Here is a 20,148-nt window from a genome sequence, read left to right as displayed (position 1 = left end):
GCCAACATCACAGATGTCAACACTCACCTGTAGAAGCAGCATGGCATGGACACAGAAGGTGGCCAGGTACTCGGAGTCGGTGTAGTTGATGCCTCCCACGATCATGCCGAAGACGGCAAAGAGGTACACGCCGATGATGGTGGAGGAGAGGAGGAGACGGTCGAGGTCCAGCGGCTTGGAGGTCGAGATGGAGAGCTTAGGGATCTGGAGGAAGCCGATGATGGTGGTCACCACCGCCAGACCCAAGATGATCATCTGGGTGCCGCTGCAGATCCAGAACATCTTGATCTTGAAGTCTTCTTGCTCCTTCATGACGAAGAAGATGATGAGGATCACGATCCCGCCCACCAGACACAGCAGACCGAGGAAGAGGCCCTTGGAGGCCGACCTGCAGTCAACCTGAAGTAGAGCAATGGTACGATACAAGTCCGTGTCAGAGAAGAAACGTTCCTTTATACACCATCCAGTTTGCTGGGCAAGCTGCACAGACGAGATTTAGATGCTCATAACAAACCCAGAAACTATTATACCAAGTGAAAAAATATGAGGCAAACCGTTCCTACGACACAGTACAGAGACGTCACTGGAATACATGAGGGGGACTAACCTTCCAGTGTCCCTTCCGGACGCCACGTTTGTCCAAAGTGGCCGTGTCCTCCATGGCCGACTTGCCCAAGTGAGCCAACTTCCTGAGCTTCTCCTTGCCCACGTTCCGCCACATGATGTACGTCACAGCGGCTGCTATCAGACTGAAACATTTATGAGAAATATCAGTCTCCTAGACTCTCTCTCTCTCTTTACGTGCACAACGATGGGAGGTTGTAAATGCAACAGCGACATACAACCCGAACTATTATAACGAGAGGGGGCTATGGAGATTGTAATTCGAAAAGAATATCACGAACGTATATTGTTAATAGAAGATTAGTCGGTGGTGAAAATATTATTGGTGTCTTAAAAGGCCTATTACGATACAGGGCCACCGCTCCACACACGCACACAACTATTTCTAGCTTACACTTAAGGATTAGTGGGTTTCTGTAGTCATAAGTCTTATTTACCCACGGCCAGAAGGTGCTTAATCACCACGGCCTTACCCTGATGCTTGCCAGTGCCCCGTACTCTGGCGGACCCACCGCGCCGCTGCATACACTCGACCAACCAGAGTCAGATCTGCACAGCTTAAGAGAAACGAAACAAGAATCGAAAGTGATGGACTGGAGACGGCGGCGGTGGTGGTGGAGCAGGATGAGTGGGGTTTACGTGGTGGTGGAGCGAGTGGGTGGGTGGGTGGGTCCGGGGTGGTGGTTGACGGGAGCACGGTGATCGAGTCGCGAGTGGTAAAGGAGGAACGTGAGTATGGTGTGTGGGGCGAGTCAATAGAGCAGAGGCACAAATGGTTCTGGGTATGTGTGTAGAGAGAGAGAGAGAGAGAGAGAGAGAGAGAGAGAGAGAGAGAGAGAGTGTGCGCGTGCGCTAATCAGCTGGCCGCAGGTCCAGGACATAACCAACCACATCCCTCATCCACGTCCAAGGTTTTCTCTCCTTTTTCAATTAAAGTGAAACAAACTGACCCACATGACACCGTGTGCTGCATACATATTCCACCGTCCACAACCATTTATAAAGTGTCTGTCTTTATATATAAAGACAAATAATCTTGTGCTACTTCAAGTTTAAAAAAGATCTTATCAAGGTAGTTCCTCGTGCATGACGTACCAGCGTCATGCATCATGAGTAGCGATGAATACCGACCAGTATTTTGAACTGTTCGGCCAAATGTCCTCTGGACTGTGGTGGTGCTGTCTGGACCTCCTCGTCTTAAAGCCTTCTCCCTCCACGCCTGACGTGCAGCATTATCCATAAAATCTCCTTCAATTACTTTTTCACAGATTGGTGAAATACGTAAACTTTCTAATGTACTGCGATTATGAAGTAAATCCCCTTTACTTTAAAAGAAAGTAGACCATTTCATTCATCTTAAACGCCTAAAAAATTTTTTTTAGGAAGGACAGTCGAACTTTTTTTTTTTTTTTTTTTTATTCGTTTAGCCTCACTTGAAGCGTCGCGTCTGTCCCGCTGGTATGACCCACTCGCATCTTTACATCATGGTCACATAATGAGATCCAATTACATCACTTCCCTTCCAGTGGTCAAGGAAATACTGGGTTGGTGCGACGGGGGGGTGGCCAGCACTGACATGTCTATAATCGAATCTGGTCTGTACCCATCCATGGCTGAACATTACATACTGTATGACAGTTCCCAATGGAAAAAAAAAGAGTATCTTGATAATTAATTACCTGCTTCGAGACAACAACCTTTCCCCCCCCCCCCCCCCCCCCCCCAACAAAGTTCACACTTCCTGAACTGATACCGACTAGAAGCAATGAGGGTGACTGCACACGACCCGGGTGCTGCAGCATAAAGCTAGGACGTCTCCCTATGTCAACTGTATGTCTGGCTTCCTTTGTGATGTTTACGGCTGATGCGAGCCGCTTATCATATACATCGGTATACGTGTATCGCTCCCACCCTATAGCTTCCTTTGTGATGTTTACTGCTGATGTGAGCCGCTTATTGTATCATATACATCAGTATACGTGTATCGCTCCCACCCTATAGCTTCCTTTGTGATGTTTACTGCTGATGTGAGCCGCTTATTGTATCATACATCGGTATATACATATCGTTCCTACCCTATAGCTTGGTTTGCAAAGATACTATAATTCAGGTAAGGTCATGCAGGCACACACAGACGCGCAACACTCTCAACACATACGGTATCAAGTCCAATTTCATACACGGTGACTCAGAATAGTATGAACACTGTATTGGCCTTGTAGTGTCTGGTCAGAGGCAGAACACTCGCGTCTGTTACCTTGTGGACAATTAATTATTTCGAAAAACGTATCTAAATATTCGTCTTACATTCCACCTAGTTGTATTCGATACATCTGCAGTCAAAACTTATCACGCAGACCTGACAGGACAGAGAAAACAAAACACAAGACGAGCAACACTGAAAAACAGGCATTGTATATGTTAGATGAAATAAACGGAAGACAAAAAGCGTACAATTCAACAATGCATCATCGTTACATACGCTCCTAATTACCTGGGAAGAGTCAGGTACTAATATAACCAGGCTTGGAATGACTAACTGATTATTATTATTAACTATAATAATTTTGTGTACTTGCATTCGTAACATCTTATTTAAAATCAAGAGTAATTGTTTTAAATATTCATTCTGCTCAAGTTTAATTCCACTAAAATCATGAAGCTGGGATATAACGTGGGACTTATATTGACAAAAAGAAAACAGATATGGAGAAAACATCTCCATATACACTTGACTCGTTTAAATGTGAAATGAAATGGGGTCGGTTATTTTTCCGAAGACTGCAGTCATTTTAATTAATTACAATTTATGCAACCGCAATTTGAAATTATTGTGACCATCTTAATGTTACTTGGCATTAAATCTTTGGAAATATGCACTGGTAACTGAAACTGAACCCTCAAATAATGGAACTGCTTCACGCCTGGTGTACACACAACGTCTCAAAACATTCACACATCCTCAACATACGAAGAGTTTGTCAATTGTTATTTTCCACTGTACACATTCATGATTCATCGGGCGAGGCCACAGTCTCCACTCACACCTTAAATCTAAGGCACGTATAGCGGCGTTTTAGACGAAAGGGACTCAAGCAGGCCAGGCGTGGCCCTTTAGTCGTGGCCTCCGTGTGAACCGCGAGGTGTGGTCGTGGGTGGAGGAAAGGAGGGGCAGGCAGGTAAGGGAGGGAGGCAAGTTGGTAACGTGGCTCACCTGTACTGCACCAGGAAGGGGAAGAGGTAAGGCTGAGCGTCCGTCCACAGGCGACCCAGTGTGTTGTTCTGGAAGCAGGTGTACAGGCGCAACACCTGCTCCGCCTGCTCCGGTATCTCCACCAGCGACCCTGCAACGCGGGGGGAAGGAGGGATTAGGGCCGTGTGCTACGACCACGTCTGGTACATGTGTATATTCTGAGGTTGAGTTGTTGTATGTCAAAAGGCCATTAGTCAGTATACAAATTGCTGCAGAAAAGAGGAAAAGACTCGTAGCTTGAGAGACAGAGGCGTGTTCAAAGACTAACCAACTACTGGTTTGAGGAAGATTATGAGAGTGAACAATTTGATCAATCACATCACTACATCTCTCGGTTGTTTACTGTAGGTATGACAAAAGGTCTCTTTCCAGCACTCACCAGTAGCGTACGTGTCCTCGATCCAGACAATGGCGGACTCCCAGACCACCATCCTGATCCAGATGGCCACGTTGGTGGCAACCAGGTGCATAAACCCGAACCTCGCCACCTGCCCGAACTTCTCCACGATCACCTGTCAAAAGAGCGAGACGGGGGTACGAGTCAGGCAAAGCCATAACACCAAGTCATTATACCTCGACGGCTAGTGCTGTCGGTGCTAGAAGTCTACTGTACCCAGTTCCAGAGGCTGGACTGCCCTAATTGCTCTTGGTTCCTCGCCAGAACAGAATTTCATATATATTTACCAGAAGAATTATAGCAAGACAATCGACGAGGGACGAGAGCTAGGCGAAGCTCACCTCCGAGTTGACGAAGAGGAAGTGCATCTGGAGGAAGGTGAAGAGTGCCTGTAGTATAGGATGGGCGAACACTATGTCCTTGACGCACTCGCTCTTCATGGTGGAGTGCATGGCGATCTCCAGCCCGTTGAAGATGAGGGTGCCCAGGCCGAACACTTTAAGAGGGGTAAGAGAAGGTGTTACTGGAGATAACGCACACACGGACATTTCTAATACGGCAGGACAAACATTCAGAAAGAGAATGAGGCACAATGATATGGTTAGGAGCAGCAGCAGCAGAGGAAGGTACTGTGCCTGTGGTGAGGTTGGGAAGGAGCAATATAAATCCATGAGTGGCTGTGTGATGCTATAACCTTGGATTTTTCTTGATTTTTTTGAAAAAGTAGATTTTCCTGTTTTTACGTCTGCTGAATAAGAATCTGTGGTCTAAACCTTAAAATTCGTAATTAGTCGAGTAATTAGCATATTAATATAATCATAATATTAAGCATTTAATTAAGCTCTTAATTTTACGAAATGCAGTCTTTTGACTCGATATCCTTAATCACCATATAGAATTCGACATATTCCCAGATTTTCATTAAAATCTGAAGTTGAAAATCTGAGCAAAATATTATCCAAGGCTATTATTATAGCCTTGGATTTTTCTTGATTTTTTTGAAAACATATTATTATAGCCTTGGATTTTTCTTGATTTTTTTGAAAACATAGATTTTCCTAAAAATTTTAGCATAGATGCTTTTACATCTGCTGAATAAGAATCTGTGGTCAAAACCTTAAAATTCGCGTAATTAGTTGAGAAATTAGTATATTAATATAAAATTCGCGTAATTAGTTGAGAAATTAGCATATTATAATTGTAATTAATATTAAGTATGTAATTAAGCGCTTAATTTTACGAAATGCAGTAATTTGACTCGATATCCTCAATCACCATATAGAATATGACGTATTGCCAGATTTTCATTAAAATCTGAAGAAATGAAAATCTGAGCAAAATATTGTCCAAGCCCGGGATTTTTCTTGATTGTTTGAAGAAATAGATTTTCCTGAAAATTTCAGCATATATGCTTTTACGTCTGCTGAATAAGAATCTGTGGTCAAAACCTTAGAATTAGTGTAATTAGTCGAGTAATTAGCATATTTATATGATAATTAATATTATGTAATTAAGCGCTAAATTTTACGAAATACAGTCTTTTGACTCGATATCCTTAATCACCATATAGAATACGACATATTCCCAGATTTTCATTAAAATCTGAAGTTGAAATCTGAACAATAATATAGCCTTGGATTTTTCTTGATTTTCTTGAAAAATAGATTTTCCTGAAATTTTCAGCATAGATATTTTTACATCTGCTCAGTAAGAATCTTTGGACAAAGCCTTAAAATTCGTGTAATTAGTGGAGTAATTACTATATTAATATAATAATTAATATTAAGTATGTAATTAAGCGCTTAATTTTAGGAAATTCAGTCTTTTGACTCGATATCCTCAGTCACTATATAGAATACGACATATTCCCAGATTTTCATTAAAATTGGAAGTTGAAAATCTGAGCAAAATATTATCCTTGGATTTTCTTGATTTTTTTGAAAAAATACTTTCCTGAAATTCTCAGCATAGATATTTTTACGCCTGCTCAATATGGATCTGTGGTCAAAGCCTTAAAATTAGTGTAATTAGTCGAGTAATTACTATATTAATATAATCATAATTATGTAATTAGTCGAGTAATTACTATATTAATATAATCATAATATGTAATTAAGCGCTTAATTTTAGGAAATTCAGTATTTTGACTCGATATCCTCAGTCACTATATAGAATATGACATATTCCCAGATTTTCATTAAAATTGGAAGTTGAAAATCTGAGCAAAATATTATCCAAGGCTAATTCTTGGATTTTTCTTGATTTTTTTGAAAAAATAGATTTTCCTGAAATTCTCAGCATAGATATTTTTACGTCTGCTCAATATGAATCTGTGGTCAAAACCTTAAAATTCGTGTAATTAGTCGAGTAATTACTATATTAATATAATCATAATTAATATGTAATTAAGCGCTTAATTTTACGAAATGCAGTCTTTTGACTCGATATCCTCAATCACTATATAGAATACGACATATTCCCAGATTTTCATTAAAATCTGAAGAAGTTGAAAATCTGAGCAAAATATTATCCAAGGCTAATTTTCCTGAAATTTTCAGCATAGATATTTTTACGCCTGCTCAATATGGATCTGTGGTCAAAACCTTAAAATTCGTGTAATTAGTCGAGTAATTACTATATTAATATAATCATAATTAATGTAATTAAGCGCTTAATTTTACGAAATGCAGTCTTTTGACTCGATATCCTCAGTCACTATATAGAATACGACATATTCCCAGATTTTCATTAAAATCTGAAGAAGTTGAAAATCTGAGCAAAATATTATCCAAGGTTTGGATTTTTCTTGATTTTTTTGAAAAAATAGATTTTCCTGAAATTTCAGCATAGATATTTTTACGTCTGCTCAATATGAATCTGTGGTCAAAACCTTAAAATTCGTGTAATTAGTCGAGTAATTACTATATTAATATAATCATAATTAATATGTAATTAAGCGCTTAATTTTACGAAATGCAGTCTTTTGACTCGATATCCTCAGTCACTATATAGAATACGACATATTCCCAGATTTTCATTAAAATCTGAAGAAGTTGAAAATCTGAGCAAAATATTATCCAAGGCCTTGGATTTTTCTTGATTTTTTTGAAAAAATAGATTTTCCTGAAATTTCAGCATAGATATTTTTACGTCTGCTCAATATGAATCTGTGGTCAAAACCTTAAAATTCGTGTAATTAGTCGAGTAATTACTATATTAATATAATCATAATTAATATGTAATTAAGCGCTTAATTTTACGAAATGCAGTCTTTTGACTCGATATCCTCAATCACTATATAGAATACGACATATTCCCAGATTTTCATTAAAATCTGAAGAAGTTGAAAATCTGAGCAAAATATTATCCTTGGATTTTTCTTGATTTTTTTTTGAAAAATAGATTTTCCTGAAATTTTCAGCATAGATGTTTTTACATCTGCTCAATAAGAACCTGTGGACAAAACCTTAAAATTCGTGTAATTAGGCGAGTAATTACTATATTAATATAATCTTAATTAATATTAGGTATGTAATTAAGCGCTTAATTTCACGAAATTCAGTCTTTTGACTCGATATCCTCAGTCACTATATAGAATACGACATATTCCCAGATTTTCATTAAAATCTGAAGAAGTTGAAAATCTGAGCAAAATATTATCCAAGGCTATAGCCTTGGATTTTTCTTGATTTTTTTGAAAAAATAGATTTTCCTGAAATTCTCAGCATAGATATTTTTACGCCTGCTCAATATGATCTGTGGTCAAAACCTTAAAATTCGTGTAATTAGTCGAGTAATTACTATATTAATATAATCATAATTAATATGTAATTAAGCGCTTAATTTTACGAAATGCAGTCTTTTGACTCGATATCCTCAATCACTATATAGAATACGACATATTCCCAGATTTTCATTAAAATCTGAAGAAGTTGAAAATCTGAGCAAAATATTATCCTTGGATTTTTCTTGATTTTTTTTGAAAAATAGATTTTCCTGAAATTTTCAGCATAGATGTTTTTACATCTGCTCAATAAGAATCTGTGGACAAAACCTTAAAATTCGTGTAATTAGAGGAGTAATTACTATATTAATATAATCTTAATTAATATTAGGTATGTAATTAAGCGCTTAATTTCACGAAATTCAGTCTTTTGACTCGATATCCTCAGTCACTATATAGAATACGACATATTCCCAGATTTTCATTAAAATCTGAGCAAAATATTATCCAAGGCCTTGGATTTTTCTTGATTTTTTGGAAAAAATAGATTTTCCTGAAATTCTCAGCATAGATATTTTTACGTCTGCTCAATATGAATGTGGTCAAAACCGTAAAATTCGTGTAATTAGTGGAGTAATTACTATATCAATATAATCATAAATATTAGGTATGTAATTAAGCGCTTAATTTTACGAAATTCAGTCTTTTGACTCGATATCCTCAGTCACTATATAGAATACGACATATTCCCAGATTTTCATTAAAATCTGAAGAAGTTGAAAATCTGAGCAAAATATTATGCAAGGCCTTGGATTTTTCTTGATATTTTTGAAAAAATAGATTTTCCTGAAATTCTCAGCATAGATATTTATACGTCTGCTCAATATGAATCTGTGGTCAAAACCTTAAAATTCGTGTAATTAGTCGAGTAATTACTATATCAATATAATCATAATACGTAATTAAGCGCTTAATTTTACGAAATGCAGTCTTTTGACTGGATATCCTGAATCACTATATAGAATACCACATATTCCCAGATTTTCATTAAAATCTGAAGAAGTTGAAAATCTGAGCAAAATATTATCCTAGGGTATAGCCTTGGATTTTTCTTGATTTTTTGGAAAAACAGATTTTCCTGAAATTTTCAGCATAGATGATTTTACATCTGCTCAATAAGAATCTGTGGACAAAACCTTAAAATTCGTGTAATTAATGGAGTAATTACTATATTAATATAATCATAATTAATATGTAATTAAGAGCTTAATTTTACGAAATTCAGTCTTTTGACTCGATATCCTCAGTCACTATATAGAATACGACATATTCCCAGATTTTCATTAAAATCTGAAAAAGTTGAAAATCTGTGCAAAATATTATCCAAGGCCTTGGATTTTTCTTGATTTTTTTGAAAAAAATAGATTTTCTTGAAATTCTCAGCATAGATATTTTTACGTCTGCTCAATATGAATCTGTGGTCAAAACCTTAAAATTCGTGTAATTAGTCGAGTAATTACTATATTAATATAATCATGATACGTAATTAAGCGCTTAATTTTACGAAATGCAGTCTTTTGACTCGATATCCTCAATCAGTATATAGAATACCACATATTCCTAGATTTTCATTAAAATCTGAAGTTGAAAATCTGAGCAAAATATCCAAGGCTGCCTAGGATTTTTCTTGATTTTTTTGAAAAATAGATTTTCCTGAAATTTTCAGCATAGATGTTTTTACATCTGCTCAATAAGAATCTGTGGACAAAATCTTAAAATTCGTGTAATTAGTGGAGTAATTCCTATATTGATATAATCATAATTAATATTAGGTATGTAATTAAGCGCTTAATTTTACGAAATTGAGTCTTTTGACTCGATATCCTCAGTCACTATATAGAATACGACATATTCCCAGATTTTCATTAAAATCTGAAGAAGTTGAAAATCTGAGCAAAATATTATCCAAGGTTACAGCCTTGGATTTTTCTTGATTTTTTTGAAAAAATAGATTTTCCTGAAATTCTCAGCATAGATATTTTTACGTCTGCTCAATATGAATCTGTGGTCAAAACCTTAAAATTCCTTTAATTAGTCGAGTAATTACTATATTAATATAATCATAATACGTAATTAAGCGCTTAATTTTACGAAATGCAGTCTTTTGACTCGATATCCTCAATCACTATATAGAATACCACATATTGGCAGATTTTCATTAAAATCTGAAGAAGTTGAAAATCTCGGCAAAATATTATCCAAGGCTATAGACTGGATTTTTCTTGATTTTTTTGAAAAATAGATTTTCCTGAAATTTTCAGCATAGATGATTTTACATCTGCTCAATAAGAATCTGTGGACAAAACCTTAAAATTCGTGTAATTAGAGGAGTAATTACTATATTAATATAATCATAATTAATATTAGGTATGTAATTAAGCGCTTAATTTTACGAAATTGAGTCTTTTGACTCGATATCCTCAGTCACTATATAGAATACGACATATTCCCAGATTTTCATTAAAATCTGAAGAAGTTGAAAATCTGAGCAAAATATTATCCAAGGTTACAGCCTTGGATTTTTCTTGATTTTTTTGAAAAAATAGATTTTCCTGAAATTCTCAGCATAGATATTTTTACGTCTGCTCCATATGAATGTGGTCAAAACCGTAAAATTCGTGTAAGTAGTGGAGTAATTACTATATTAATATAACCATAATTAATATGTAATTAAGCGCTTAATTTTACGAAATTCAGTCCTTTGACTCGATATTCTTAATCACCATATAGAATACGATATATTCCCAGATTTTCATTAAAATCTGAAGTTGAAAATCTGAGCAAAATATTATCCAAGGCTATTATTATAGCCTTGGATTATTTTTGATTTTTTTTGAAAACATACATTTTACTGAAAATTTCAGTATAGTTGCTTTTACATTTGCTCAATAAGAATCTGTGGTCAAAACCTTAAAATTCGTGTAATTAGTCGAGTAATTAGCATATTAATATAATTATAATATTAAGAATGTAATTAAGCGCTTAATTTTACGAAATGTAGTTTTTTGACTCGATATCCTCAATTACTATATAGAATACCACATATTCCCAGATTTTCATTAAAATCTGAAGTTGAAAATCTGATTATTTTTTTTTTTTTTAAGAAATAGACTTTCCTGAAAAATTTAGCATATATGCTTTTACGTCTGCTGAATAAGAATCTGAGGTCCAAACCTTAAAATTCGTGTAATTAGTCGAGTAATTAGCATATTTATGTAATGATAATATTATGTATGTAATTAAGCGCTTAATTTTACGAAATTCAGTCTTTTGACGCGATATCGTTAATCACCATATAGAATTCCACATATTCCCAGATTTTCATTAAAATTGGATTTTTCTTGATTTTTTTTTTGAAGAAATTGATTTTCCTGACAATTTCAGTATATGCTTTTAGTCTGCTGAATATGAATCTGTGGTCAAAACCTTATAATTTGTGTAATTAGTCGAGTAATTAGCATATTTATATAATAATTAATATTAAGTATGTAAATAAGCGCTTAATTTTACGAAATGCAGTCTTTTGACTCGATATCCTTAATCACCATATAAAATAAGACATTCCCAGATTTTGAAAATGTGATCTGACCTACACGCTCTGAACGTAGGCACTTAAGCAGACTTCAGAGTGTAATAATACAACATAGTATTTTTAAAATACATTATCATTACTTCAGAAGGATTATAATGTGTTCAGTATCTACCCATATATGTCTTAGAAATATATTCTCTAAAATGGAAAGTCATAAGGATGGTATTCTCAGTAACTTCAGCTACAAATAGACTTTAAAAGTAACCAAATGCCACACAAGACTAAAGACCTTGACTATCAATAACTCCTCGCGTGTAGGTGAAGGGGCGGGGAGCGAGCCAATAAGCTAGCCAGCGAGAGGGTGACGTTCCTAAAGGTGGGTGTGTACTGTACCGATAACGCAAGACTGTCCAACCTCCACTCACACTGTGTAACGAACTGGTTCAGTATAAGTAATACTGGGACGATTTACTCTCAAGGACTTGCGAACTTACTCACAAACCACAACACTTATTCATAGATGATAACCAGGTTCCTGGCTCACAAGATTCAGGTGTCTCACTCAAGTCAGTCAGGGTTCCTCACTCGTGAGTAACGATCGGGTTCACTCAAGGTTTGTAACAGTCATGCCCCTCAATTCACAAGCAACGGGCAACACGTACGCCCCCCCCCCTCGACAAGTAACAGATCTCGCCGAAATAACAAGTCAGGTCCATCGTTCAGGTAGAACTCAGGTCTCTCATTCCTAACTAATCAATCAGACTCCTGACAAATAAGTCAGAGGTCCCTTACGCCCAAAGTAACAGTCAGGTCCTTGACTCATGAGCAACACTAAGGTCGCCCACGTCTCGGAAATACCTATCAGTGTCATCATATATTCGCTCCCTGTCAACCCTCTAATGAACTGAAGACATGACGCGTGCAGAACTTAAATGGTGAGAGATAATAACAGCAGGAACTCCTCTCTACAGGATCTACGGCAGCGTCGGGACTTACCAAGGGCGCCCACTCTGAGGTAGAAGGAAGTCCTGGAGGTCTTGGAGCGTGAGATGTGGGCCCTCTTGAGCGTGCCGAAGGAGGTGATGGAGCCAGCCTCGGGGTCTTCGTGTTTGGTGAGGTTTTCCTTGCTGGCCGTGATGGAGGGGCAGTTGTCGATGATCACGGACACGTAGATGCACATGATGGCCACGATCGAACCCACGTACAGGTACATGAGGAAGATCCCCTGCAGGAGGCCAGAGACAAAGTTGTACTCTCCTGTGGGCTTGCCAAGTCGACCCATGGTAGGTGCCATAACAACCTCCCCCCCAGAATACTTATAATAGTCTATGTCAACTAAAGTAATGAAGTATATCCTCTTCTAAAATATTTATATCATGTTTTGAGACAAAGGAATATTGCAAAATATTTGTATCATGTTTTGAGACAAAGGAATATTGCAAAATATTTGTATCATGTTTTGAGACAAAGGAATATTGCAAAATATTTGTATCATGCTTTGAGACAAAGGAATATTGCATACAACTAGGGAACTTGAGTGTTGATGCTTATTATAAAGTTACGTACGAACAAAATGCGTTCATGAGAAAAGAATCCAATCAGTTTTGTATAAATACACAAACATTACATAACTGAGTAGGGATACTATCCAGGCAGGTGTGTGTGAACACAAGTCTAGTTAAGTGGAAAGTTAACTAGTAGTTAGTTTTAACTATCTAAATACCCCTTAAGTATAATCTAACAACACCAGAGGAAATTTTAAGCGACTGTGTTTGGGCGAGTCACTTGGGGGAAGGGTTTCTGGGCAGGTCTGGGAGAAGACATACAACTTAGGTTGGTACAGAGGCAAAAGAGAACTAAGTTTGGCTGACGGTGAAGCAGTACCCGGCCAGTAACCCGTGCTGTAGCTTACCATACGAGGAGTAGGAAGAGGTGGTGGTACTATACCTGGAAGGTGAAGGGCAGGACCTTGTTGTCGAGGACCTCGGTGAGGCAGAAGGCCAGCATCATGAGCACCACCAGCTTGCCATACATGCCGGACAACACCACCCACAGGTACGTGCTGCTGGAGGAACCCGGTCACTCATAAGTAATTGCTTACATCTACTTATATGAAGTGTTTATGTGTATTATTACCATTTGGATGTTACTTGGGAAAAAAAGTTTCATATTCGTGCTGACCCGTTTCTTAACCCTGTATACATGTCATGTCCTTAACCAAGGGTGCGTGCGTGTGTCCTTAACCAAGTATACATATACATACACACACCCATGTTTATGCTGTGTGTGTGTGTGTGTGTGTGTGTGTGTGTCTGTGAGCGCGCGACCTAACCAAATGCGTAAGGCTGGAGGTCTAAAATTACTGTCGAGCCAGCGACGATGCATTGACAAACCTCAAACAATGCTCTTGTCTTAAAACTGTAGACTTTTATATGATGCTCCTATGATAAAGTCAAGTTTTTCATACCGTTTTCTTTTTGTGTGTTAATAATAACAAGGACATACAGCTTGTCACATGATACGAACCAGCAACAGCCACATACAAGTAGCGTTACAACACAAAAGATGGTACGGGGTTATATAACACGTTCTGGAAGGTCACGTCCAAGACCAAATTTCAAACTCTAGTTTTCATACACATTAAATTAGTTTACCAGAAGCGTTAACTTAAACCGTTATAAATAATGTCATCTCAAACTACCGGTATCGTGACGACCAAAACTTCAAAAATCTTCATATACATTAAGAAGAGAAAGGGTTGTAATATTCACGAGAATATTCTTCATCTGGACCAATATTTCTGGCTGTGAGGTCAGATGGTAGGTAAAAAAAAAAAAAAAAAAAAAAAAAAAAACCGGTCAGGCCTGAACTTGTACGCAAACATAAGACTTCTACAAACCAGTGCTATAGCCAGAACACTGGCCTCATTTCTTCACCTCCACACACACACACACACACACACTGGCTGTCATTATAAAAAATGGAACCAGAGCTCTCCCTCACCTCCACAGTCAGTCCCCCAACATTTTAATTCCGTTTTCCTTTCTAGGTCAGCTTAAGGTAATTCCGTTTTCCTTTTTAGGTCGGCTTAAGGTATCTCTTGAGGCGTGAATTCCTATTTTGTACATAACTAAGATGTCAGTTACAAAAAGGTGGTCGTATTTAATGGTATTTAATAACATGGGAAACGTGTGCGCGCGCGCGCGCGCGCGCGTGTGTGTGTGTGTGTGTGTGTGTGTATGGTGTCAGCAGCATCGCTCCCCGTCAACCCACATTCCTCACCAATTTACTCTGCTGCTGATGTTTACACGAGAAAGTTGCACGGTACATCAGAGAGATGCGCGGCCCTCATCGCCGCGATGACATTAAGGCAGTGCGACATCTCATACATCACCACCACCACTGTGGTGGGATGAGTCTCGGGAGAGAGAGAGTTTCACAGTGTGGTGTGATACACACGGTGTGTTATTACGACAACAGCCCAGACGTGCGAGTGAGAGAGGAACATTAGGGAGGAGTGCGACATACTACTGCAGGAGAGAGAGAGAGAGAGAGAGAGAGAGAGAGAGAGAGAGAGAGAGAGAGAGAGAGAGAGAGAGAGAGAGAGAGAGAGAGAATAAAAAAAGACATCGAGTTTAATATTGTTGGCAAGCCACCCGGAATAGAGATGAAGAAAACGGGGTGAAGTTAACCACAAATGCTTATTTTTTTTCTTTTTTTCAAATGCGTCAAAATACGATTGAAGGTCAAGTCGTACACACGCACGCAGGTGAACAGAGTCAAGGTAACGCTACGAAAAAGGATTTTTTTTTTCCCTATCACACAGAGGGAGCCTGGCTTTCGTAGGGGGCCAAGTGGGATAACAAGGCCAAACCTCCTCCTTGGCTCAGTACTGAGGTCCCTCACCACCGACAGGCCACCCTAGATCATATAAGGGCCCCGAACCTCCCGAGTTGTAGGGTGGTTTAATCACGCACAACAACTTTTCTTCACGATGTACATGCTTCCTACAGCTAGATAGCAGGGGACGTGTGGCGTGCCGCTGGAAGACGGTCGTGGTGAAAGAGGAGGAGGAGGAGGATGGTGGTGGTGGGGAGCAAACCAATTATAATACATATGGTCCAGTGAAGATGAAGGGGTGGGAAAAAATTATCATGATCCAAGTACATTAATGTGTGTGAATGACGCCATCACTAAAGAATATCCGTTTAAAGAGTAAATTTCCGTTGAGAAATGTTAATGGCTGTGTGAGGTAAGGACCAACGGGAGACCTGTGAAAGAAGGAAGGGAAACTGACGTGTTACGAGAGTGGGGAGAATGAGACACAGATCTGCGACAGAAGCTGGGGTTACAGAGTCATGCAACGCGCCGTTACCGAAATTACAATGTAAATATCAACGGTGGTTCTCCCCGCAGGTTCCAATGGACAATGAGAATGTCAGTGTAGACTCGGAGGAACCTGGAGGGAATCGGAGGGCAAGAAAATGAGACAGTGTCTTGAGGCCATTGCGTCCGAGATGTGTGGATTATGTCGGGTGTAGCTGGATGGACCAAGGATGTGGCAAGTTTGCAGACGATTAATCTGGCGAGCAACGCCTGGATGGTTGATGACGGGAGGTTCAGAAAATCCCCAGAGTTAAGCTTACTTTGAGTGCTTTTTATGAAGAGTAGTTAAATGAAGAAATAAGCGTAGTTAGGGCGATGCAAGCTGCTTAACTTCTTTATTGAGGAATTGCCGTTGCACTCCGGTAGCCGCGTGTTTCCAGCACAATGTAAACGTTTAACTGGAAACTGTGAAGGCGGAGGAATGGAGAGCGACATGAGATCACAGAATGAATTCCGATGGGATGAATTAGCTGGCGGAGTGGAAGGTTGAGTAATACATTGGTGTGGAAGTGTAGAGAGAAAGGATGTAGCTTTCTCATACAGAATCCTGAGCGAGGTGCGTTTAAAAGAGACACAGCAGGAAATCTGTGTTGAGATGGAAAGGTAGAGTGAGGATACGTGTGTGTGTGTGTGTGTGTGTTTTAGGGATGGACGAGTCGAGAGCTGCTGACGAAAATGGACAAGAGTTGTGCTGAGTAAAATCCGTTCGGCGAGTAACCTACGTAGGCGAGGCCTACTGACCTAGTGGACGTGTGGTCGTTGTCTTCCTACCATCGCCATATCTTTTTGAACACCACCATGACGTAAAAAAAATGACTGAAGATGGAAACATAATCCTTACAGGAAAACTGCACTCGATCTTGAATTTCAGGGGAACCCTAACACTAGCTTGGCACGGGTCATGCGCTTCCCGGACGGGTACCGCCACATGACCCAGGAGGCCAGGGGACCCCCCACACCACTCACCTGAACTCATACTTGAGTACTCGCAGGTCGTCGCTGGTGAGAGACAGTGTCCCGTAGTCGTGGTCGAGGTACTGGTTGTACTGATCATTATAGGACAGAACCCTGCCCAACTGGGACACGCTGAGGCCCAGGAAGGTCTCTGGGTAGAACTTGGCAGCCGACATCTGTGCGGAGGATATATCCAGTCTTCACGGTCAGTCGCTAGCAAGGTCTCGGTCTCTCTCTGGCGTCGGTGGAGAGGAATAACAACGTCAAGTGGCTCGCTCTAAGTCAAGTCATCCTGGAGCCAATCACCCGTTTACCTCTAAGGGTCTTGATGCGTCATTAAGCCCACGAGGACACGAGGCTGTAAATATTTTTCTTGCGGTGTTGGGTCACTTTGTTCGTATCTTATGCAAGGCTTTATCCCAATTAGCCGAATTACTACAGCCAGGCAAATTTCTTGGCTGTTTACTTGGACACACTATTCCAAGACACGACCAGGCCAAAGACCAACCAGTCCGGTCAAATCGTCTCAACACTGTGTTACGTCCAACGCACTACTTTCAGTCTGAGGGATGCCAAACCTTTACACTTCCACAAAACAAACACGAACATTTCCGTCGAAACCTCCAGCTAACACTATACACGTGTGTCCTAGGGAGGGAGACCTTGGCCGCTTGCAATGTAGATAGGAAGTGCACCACTGCTGCTCTCGTGACATGGAGGCCAGCAGGCCCTCCCGTGCCTTAACTATACCACACTATTAGTCCAGCATCCACAGCCTGGAAGACGAGCAGGGTATGTGTGCTGGAAGGCTGTCATTACCGACACAAAAGTCGGGAAGAGGGAAGGAAGCGTCCACAGTCCCGCTGAAACTGCTGTGTAGAAGTCGTGGACAAGGCGGTGTCGCTGTGGTGCGTGAGGGAGTGCCGTCGGGGACCCGGGTCTTGTGGGCGTCTGGAGCAGAGAGGGCTGACCCGTCGAGAGCGCCATGCAGCAGGCACTGCAAGAATTCAACGACTGCAGCGGGCCTGCTGTGAGTCGAGGGCGGCGGCCCCTCGCGACTCGGAAAGTATTCCCGATGATTATGACGGCTAAAGCGCCACCTCTCACGAGCGCAGCGATGCCATAAAAAGTTGCAGCATCAATCTCGCTGTGGGCGACTGTGAGCCTGCCTGACGCGTTAGGTACAGTTACACGCTCCACGGACGATCACCCAAGCACAGAATGCTTAAGGTGGAACTCGCATATGACGGCTCCGAGGCGCTGATAATATGCAATACGGTCATGGCTGGTGACACCCCTGACCGAGAGTAGAGTCCGCCTCGGCGTTGTCGAGCGTCGCTCAACGCCGGACCTTAAATACTGGCCAACGTTACCGAGGCCCAGTGACCTACCGACGCAAGCCGGGTGCATCAGTGACGGACAGTGTGGCGCTCCACGGGCGAGCCGACCGTTACGCTTGATCAGCCAGGCCTCCAGTGTGAGAAACCTATATCTGAATTCCCAATGTGGTCTCCTGTAGGAGATGGGCGGGAGGATAGTGATGCACAAACAACTTTGTTGTGACTCATCTTGAAGCACCATCCCATCCCACTTTCCTTTTTTCTTCCGTTGAGGCTCCACTCACGGACAGAAGTCCACATAAAAGCCAGGTCTTAATTGAAATATGAGAGAATTATGAAACGGAAAAAGAAAAGATAAGTGAAAGTACTTACGAATTTTGGAGGAAGTGAGGAGTCTTACAAAAAATGCCAAAATCTAGTTTTAGAGAAAGACATGAAAGGGAAGAGTGTTCTAAAGGTATCAGATCGGCCCAACCATGAGTTGTCAACGGCCAAACAGTAATCCTGTGAAGCAGCAGCTTGCCAAGCATTGCGTGGTGTAGCTAGTGGTGGGGGCACACGAGCAGCCAGCTCTCAGGAGCAGAAACCAAAACAATACCTATGGGAGATGGAAAGTGAACGACACTGGAGCGTAAAATAAGTGGGTCTAGTTTTGAAGTTAGCCAAAAAGTTGCACAGCTAGAACCACCCCCTACAAGGACGGATCAATCCTTTGTATAAACTGTTCGGAAGGAAAGACATTTCGACATCTAAACAGAACTTCCACTTTCTTAAAGAGGCAGACTTAGCTATTTCCGTTATGTTGGGTTTCCATGCTAGAATGGATGTTACAGTAATATCAAGTACGTTCAATGAATTATGAGGTGGAATTACGACCCGTCGAAAGAGAAAGGAAGTTAGGAATTATCGATAGAAAAATGGGTAGACCGAATCTTCGAGGCATTATACTTAACCAGATTTCGTCTACCCCAGTGAGGTGTCCTGTCCAAGTCTGAGTTTATCTAGGAAGTTGTGTCGAGACGAGATGCAGATTTGAGTCGTCAGCGTAGGAATGCACTCGTTTATTTGTAAAAGAAAGGAAATTGTTGGTAACAAGAAGTACAGGAGACAGGACCGAACCTTGAGGGACACCTATGTTAATGGAGGGAGAGAGAGGCTGATGCACCATCAACCACGACGATAGATCGGCCAGAGATGAAGCTAGTTATGAGGGAGGGAAGCCAAAAAAAAAGGGTAGCCTATATACGAAACCCCCAATGCCAACACCCTGTCAAAAGCTTTAGGTATATCAAGGCCAACTACAGAGGATTTCCCAAAATGTTTTAGGGTAATGATCAGACATTTGTAAGATAGGGAAGAATATCACCAGCCAGTGGATCTTGCCTTACGGAAGATGTACTACGGGTGATCATAGAGAAAACTGAAATTTAAGATGTCTGAGGATATGGGAGATGAGGAGGGATTCAAAGACTTTGGGAATGTTATTATCAAATCAACAGAAGGATAATTACAGGGGGTTAGAACGGTCACCATTCTTAGGGGTGGGATGTACCAACGCATGCTTACGAGGAGGGGGAAAAGTTCTTTCTTGAATCAGAAACAGAACAGACATGCAAGCACGGGTGCAAGTTCAGAGGCACACTTTTCAGTACATGGAGATGGATGTCATACGTACCATTGGCCTTGCTTGCGTCTAGAGAGGGAAGCGCATTTCGAACAAAGTTCGAAAGGAATACGGGGATGAGTCTCAGCGGGTGCAGGAACGTTAGTCATCCAATGTAGAGTTAAAGGAAAAACGGGAACCAAAGAGAGTTGCTTCGTCTACGGGATAGATAGCTATAGTACCGTCAGGACGGAAAAGTGAAGGAAAGGTAGAAC

The 20,148-nt window shown here is 40.3% G+C and overlaps 1 protein-coding gene across 1 annotated transcript in view; it reads right to left on the bottom strand.

Moving 5' to 3' along the window:
• Positions 1 to 20,148, bottom strand: part of LOC139754530 (uncharacterized) — a 46,529-nt gene that overhangs the window by 3,295 nt on the left and 23,086 nt on the right. Inside the window, 7 exon segments of the mRNA XM_071671836.1 lie at positions 28 to 399; positions 608 to 749; positions 3,839 to 3,968; positions 4,257 to 4,389; positions 4,616 to 4,770; positions 12,587 to 12,815; positions 13,538 to 13,652. Of these exon segments, the coding sequence (XP_071527937.1) occupies positions 28 to 399; positions 608 to 749; positions 3,839 to 3,968; positions 4,257 to 4,389; positions 4,616 to 4,770; positions 12,587 to 12,815; positions 13,538 to 13,652 (1,276 nt within the window).

Source organism: Panulirus ornatus, chromosome 17, assembly GCF_036320965.1.
Source record: "Panulirus ornatus isolate Po-2019 chromosome 17, ASM3632096v1, whole genome shotgun sequence".
Lineage (NCBI taxonomy): Eukaryota > Metazoa > Arthropoda > Malacostraca > Decapoda > Palinuridae > Panulirus > Panulirus ornatus.
This window is presented reverse-complemented; position numbering and strand designations above follow the sequence as displayed.